At 30.1% G+C, this 6,267-nt stretch overlaps 1 protein-coding gene across 1 annotated transcript; it reads left to right on the plus strand.

Annotated features, from left to right (window-relative positions):
* The first annotated feature begins 1,986 nt into the window (after window positions 1-1,986).
* Window positions 1,987-3,098, plus strand: LOC141606611 (ribosome-inactivating protein lychnin-like). The gene has a single exon (XM_074425810.1). The coding sequence runs from the start codon at window positions 2,066-2,068 to the stop codon at window positions 2,912-2,914; it is 849 nt and encodes a 282-aa protein (XP_074281911.1). The 5' UTR covers window positions 1,987-2,065; the 3' UTR covers window positions 2,915-3,098.
* The last annotated feature ends 3,169 nt before the right edge of the window (window positions 3,099-6,267 follow it).

Raw genomic sequence — 6,267 nt, forward strand, 5'->3', positions numbered from 1 at the left:
AAGATGTCAACAAGCTGTTCGGTCGTAGAGACGTGTGATGGCTGGATTAAACCCCCTGTAATAACATTTTGAACAAAATGACAATCAATCTCAATGTGCTTTGTTCGTTCATGAAAAACGGGATTTTGTGCAAGATGAAGAGCAGACTGGCTATCGCTAAATAAGTGCACAAGGAATGATAATGAGACATCTACGCTTGCAAGAAGACCTTGAAGCCATTTTAATTCACATACGTACGATAGAGGCCATGGACCCATGGACCGATATTTAGCCTCAGCAAAAGAGTGAGAAACAGTGGGTACGTTATTGTTTCTTGGTTTTCCATGAGACGGGAGAGTTGTTAAGAAAAACGAACCACCTGTCACTAAGCGATGAGTTAAGGAACAAGTAGCCCAATCCGGTCATTTTAATCAATTTTAAGCTTAATAATTGTTGGTTCATCAATTTAATTGGGTAGAGTAAATATAGGGTCGGGCTGGGTCCAGTTCGGATCACTGATCATCGGTCATGTCAGGTTACGGGTCGTCATCGGGTCGCGCCGATTCGAGTCACTTATCATCGGGTCATGTTGAGTTACGGGACGTCGTCGAGTCGGGTCGGGTCGATTTCAGGTTGTAATATTTTCGAGTTCTATCGAATCGAATTTGCTCGGATACAAATCGGGTCAGACTTGACAGCTCTACAGCTCTCTACTCATCAGTCATCATCCAAAGTTGGTCCTGCCTACAAGATTAATTACAAAAAATAGAAAAATAGAAAAAAAAAAGTGGTATGAGACACATAAAGACATGCAAAGTTTTGGCAGTGAGTTATAAACGTCGTAGCCAATCAGTGTTATATAAGACATTGAGATATAACACTTTCTTTTCATTAACAAAAACACATATAAATCAATCAATCAAATAACAGAAAGGTCTTCCATTTACTAATTTCAGCTTTTAATTTAGGTTTCAGATAAGGTAAGAAATTAGAGATTTGTGTTGATTATTACTCTGCAATAATACTCTCTAGTCTCCTCGTCTTGGTCATTTATTTACTTATTTAAAATTTTCATGTTATAATTTATTTATTTACTTTTTATTTTAAGAATGTTTTTAGTAGATACTTTGACCATCATTGTATATTGTAATTATTGGTCAATTTATTATTCACTATTAGTGTTAAAACTCAAAAAGTAAAAATAAATAAATAACAGATGTAGAAGATACTTGATTGAGTTTAAACAAGATTGGTAAGAGAATGTATGTTGTCGGGTTGTACCACTTCAAAAATATGAAGCTAGACTCTGTGATGGAGTGTGGTGGCAATGTGGCATGTTAGGAGTCTCATGACCGGTGTCGACAACGAGATATACATTGTGTTATTTTACATTTGGTGGATCTGTCACTGATTGACTTTAGTTAGAAGAAAATTTACGAATTTAATAAATTAAATTATATGCGTCAACGAGAGAAATTTGCCAAAAAAAAATAACATTTCTTATATTATTTTCTTTTCTAAACTTATATTTTAATTAATTTATCATAAAATTAATTCTCGTACAATTTAAGTAATTATTATTAATAAAAACTAAGTAATTTAAAACATATCGAGCTCAAATGAGTTTCCAAGCCGAACCTTAGTGTGCTCGCGTTTAGCTAGGTTTGGGACCAGCTTGGCTCGAGCTCAGTTTAACCAATCTCGAGCCGAGTTTTGACTTAGCCAATATCAATGGCTTGTCGAGCTACTCATTTACAACCAAGGGCGTTTCTAGGATTTCACCTTTGAGGGTTCGATTATTAAATAAAACATTTTTTTATTGTTAAAATGTTAAATTACCATTACTAGTACTATAAAAGATCTAGATTGTTGGGTTTGAACCTAAGACCCCTAATCTTAAACAACATGTTATCTTTTTTCAGTAGGGTTCAATCAAAATCCATGAATTTCCACTAAAAATACCCCTATTTAATCTTGTTTCGACACACAAGTAAATGTCATACTAGATGCATTATTACATAATCTTGTTTCGACACACAAGTAATATTAATCTAGTTATAAATTCAAACAGGAGACAAGAGAAAAGATGAAGGTGTCTAGCATATCAGTATGGTATATGGTGATATCATTAATTGTGGCAGCAATCTCTGCAAACCCGACCTGGACCGTTGATTCTGATTCTGAAGAATATTCGAAAATTTTGGATTCTCTGAGAGAAGAACTCGGCCTTGGAACACCAAAAGTTTGCAATCTACCAGTGACCAACAAAAAAAATAATGACAAATATGTTTTGGTGAACTTAATATCACCCTTTAATGGGAAAACCATTACATTAGCCTTAAGAGCTTCAGATGCTTATCTTGTCGGTTTTCAGGACATAGAATCGAAAACCAAGAAAATACGTGCGAATTTTTTTTCAGACGAGAATTCAAAATTGAGCGGTAAATATAAGACCGTGTTTCCGGATGCAGAGAAAGTAGGACCGGCGCTTCCCTGTGCAAGCAGTTACACTGATTTAGAAAAAAAAGCCGGTGTTTCGAGGGAAAAACTAAAAATAGGGGCTAGTACTCTTCAAAGTTTCATGAAACAGGTTTATGGGAACGATTTTACTGCTAAAGGTATGGATATGGCTAAAGATGTAGCAAGGTTTGCTCTAATCTCTATACAAATGGTTGTTGAGACAGCGCGATTTAAATATATCGAGGATCAGGTGATAAATCGTGGAATGGACGACACTTTTCAGGCTGGTGCTCGTGTTACACTTTTGGAAAATAATTGGAGTTCAATTTCGGACCAATTTCATAATCCAGCTCGTAAATGCCAACCACAAGATTCTAGGTTTAGTGCAACTGAAATGAAACTTGGTCTCCTTCTGTACAAAACAGGATCCGGCTTGAATTCGAATGGTGGTCATGCCATTCTCGCATTTGTCTAAGACGGGTAATGTGGTAGTCTCGTTTGAGACCGTTTTGCAAAACTATATTGTAAGATCGTCTCTTTTGGGGCTACGTCCTTCTCTAATAGACTATTATGGAGTTATATAGAAATAAGTCGATATGACACTATTTAGACTGTAATATCTAAGGAATAATGACGTTGTAATCAGGGTAATGTTGTTATCTATAATCTATATAACATTATTAAAAGGCTAGTCTAAAAAAAACCACGTAGACAATGCCACATGAGATGAAAAAAAGCCACGTATGCAATAACAATGTGACTTGGCAAACTAATATGACATGGATTACAAATTTATTATTATATTACATTAATTTAATTCACTTATTTCTTTTACAAATCCATCCATATTCTATTAGCTTTAAACTTAATTAACTAAAAAAAACTACAATAAAAAAATACGCATTAATTATAAGTTAATAATTTCAAGATATTTCATATGGAGTAGTATTATATGTATTTGAAATAAAAACGAATACATGAAATTAAGAACGAAGAAGAATAAATGAAGTTGAAAAAAAAAAAAATTGTACCTATACAATATAGTTAAAAGGCTACTAAAAACATTTAATTTTGATTCACATGCCGATTTTTTATTGGTACATACTAATTCATCTATATTGGTTATTTGATTATTTATACAATATTATAAAAGGCCAGATTATGTATTTAAAAGTTATCTTTAAAACTGTCACATGCTTATAAGTAAAAAAAATTAAAAAAAATATTAATTGCAAACACAAAAAATAAATTAATACAAACTGTTTATTTTCCTCTCATAAATTTGGTTATTAATCTACTTATTTATTTAACCTTTAATTTCTTTTATTTAATAGGATGGTTTTCTGGTTTTCTCTCACCATCATTATAATTTGTAGTTATCATAATTTTTTTTATCTCCCTTTTAATTCACAAAATCGTTCCCCTTCCCTCGAATAAATTGAATAAATTTTTGAATTTAATCAATAATTAATAACAAAAAGTTTCCTATATAACTATTATAACAATCCTAATTTTCATTTTTATTCAAAAAGTTGGAAGGTAAAGTATACATACATAGATAATTAAATGAATTCTTTCGCTTTTTATTCTTATTATGTTTTAAATTTATTAATAGTAAGAATGTTATTTAGTTATTGTTTTTGTGTTTGTATTGAAATTTCAGGAAGATGAGATACTCAATTATCAATAACATTGCATAAAATTTATATTGTCTAATTAAAAGGGTAGCTTAGAACATTCAATTTCATTTCACATGACATTTTCACACCCCATTAATTCTTATTCATTTTTATTGATTATTTAATTATATTGACAATTTAACATGCATGGAATAATATTTGAATTTATAAAACTATAATCTATAATTAAAAAGTAAGACAAACTATTTACCATCATCTGAATGTCATATTTTAAATTTCATAAGATAATTTCTAAACCACTCTTATGCAAAGTAGATTTTGTAAAAAAAAATAAAAAAATAAAATAAGGATATGAATAAAGCAAATCTTTTACATTCCATTTCTCATTTCCTCCATATTTATGTCTATATTAAATTTCATAATAATGAGACAAATCTATAACTCAATAATCTAAATATAAAATATATAAATCTAATTAAAAGGAATCCATTTTTGAAATAATGGTCAAAAATAAAATATTTGTCGTTTTGGGTCGGTTTTGAAAATATTTGTCAAAATGGTGTCCACGTAGGCTCGGGATTTCTGGACCTAAAACATGCCACTACCAATGGCGTGTTTATAATGAGTACGGAATGAAAATTCATTAAAAAATGGACTAAAACAAACACGCCATTGGGAATGGCGGGTTTCAGAGGGGAAACACGCCACTCCTAATGGCGTGTCTTATGTAATTTTTTTTTTTTTTTTTTTTTTTTTAAAGTTCAGTCAGTTGAGGAAAAAAATTGTTATAAAGACACGCCACTACTAATGGCGTGTTTCCTTCACAAAACACGCCATTAGTAGTGGCGTGTTTCAGGTCTAGAAATCTCGAGCCTACGTGGACACCATTTTGACAAATATTTTCAAAACCGACCCAAAACGACAAATATTTTATTTTTGACCATTATTTCAAAAATGGACTCAATTAAAAGGCAAGCAAAACTAACTATCATCATTTACATGTCATATTTTAATTACATAATAAGACAACATCTTAAATAATTCTCCTGTAAAGTGGATCTTGTAAAATAAATAAATTATAATAATAATAATAATAATAATCAAGCAAAACTTATACATTTCATTTCTCTTTATTCCTTATTAATGTTTATATTAAATTTCATAATAATGAAAAATGATGCTCAAAAGTCGTGAACCTTGATTGATATTTATGCCTATATTAATTTTGATAATAATGAAAAAAGGATGCTCAAAAGTCATAAAACACATCCTCAATTCTTTATATATTTTTGATGGAAGACAAAATTTATAAGCCAAATTTTTTCTTATCTCTATCGTCAGTAGAACTAAATGTATCATTAAACTTTCCTATTATTCTATTAACATCAAGCCAAGTGTATTAAGGTTTTAAAATTATTAACTAATTTATTTACTTTTTATGTAAGTTCCATTGGGTTATGAAATGTTCATCACATTTTCAATTTCATCGTTTGTGTTTGTTTTGTTCTCATTTAGGGGATATCAAGATTTGTGGTGTTGAGTTATTCAAAGGTAATACTCATTCTCTACGACTTCATTCCCATTCCCTTTTTTCTTTCACTATTTAAGAGGAAACTTAAGTTAACAACGATAATATTGCATAAAACAAATTTCACAATTTTGTTGGTTAATTCAGACTAATTATTGAGTTATTTTTTTATTATAGGGTCGATTCGTTGGAAAAAGAAGACTATATAAAGAAGTAAAATACTAAGATAGCTTAAATAACTATATATTGGAGACTAACTACAACTCTACAAGATTGATGACATCAACGTGAATGACTAATAGTTTTTTTTCTTTTTTTTTTCAAATGTATATTTTTATTTTGGTATTTGTTTGTTTTTTTCCCATCATTTTACCTTCGAAAAAATAGCAATATTCACTTACTTTGGCTTATTTAATTTATCGATTTTGATCTTTATGTTAACATGTAAATGCCCGTAATCTTAGTACGCAATCAATGATGAATTATTCATAAGGTGAACTTACTATATGTTTTGATATTTTATAAAATTTCAATTAATAAAAGCACTAGAAACATCACACTCAAAACAAAACATCCCGTGAATTTCACGGGCCACAAAATTAGTGAAATTTTTAAAATTCAATAATTTATTAACTTTTACCGATTGTTTGAATATTGACA

Source organism: Silene latifolia, chromosome 10, assembly GCF_048544455.1.
Source record: "Silene latifolia isolate original U9 population chromosome 10, ASM4854445v1, whole genome shotgun sequence".
Taxonomy (NCBI): Eukaryota; Viridiplantae; Streptophyta; class Magnoliopsida; order Caryophyllales; family Caryophyllaceae; genus Silene; species Silene latifolia.

What these genes read in the sequence shown, in the direction of transcription:
- LOC141606611 (XM_074425810.1), top strand. Translation starts at nt 2,066, where the DNA reads ATGAAGGTGTCTAGCATATCAGTATGGTATATGGTGATATCATTAATT.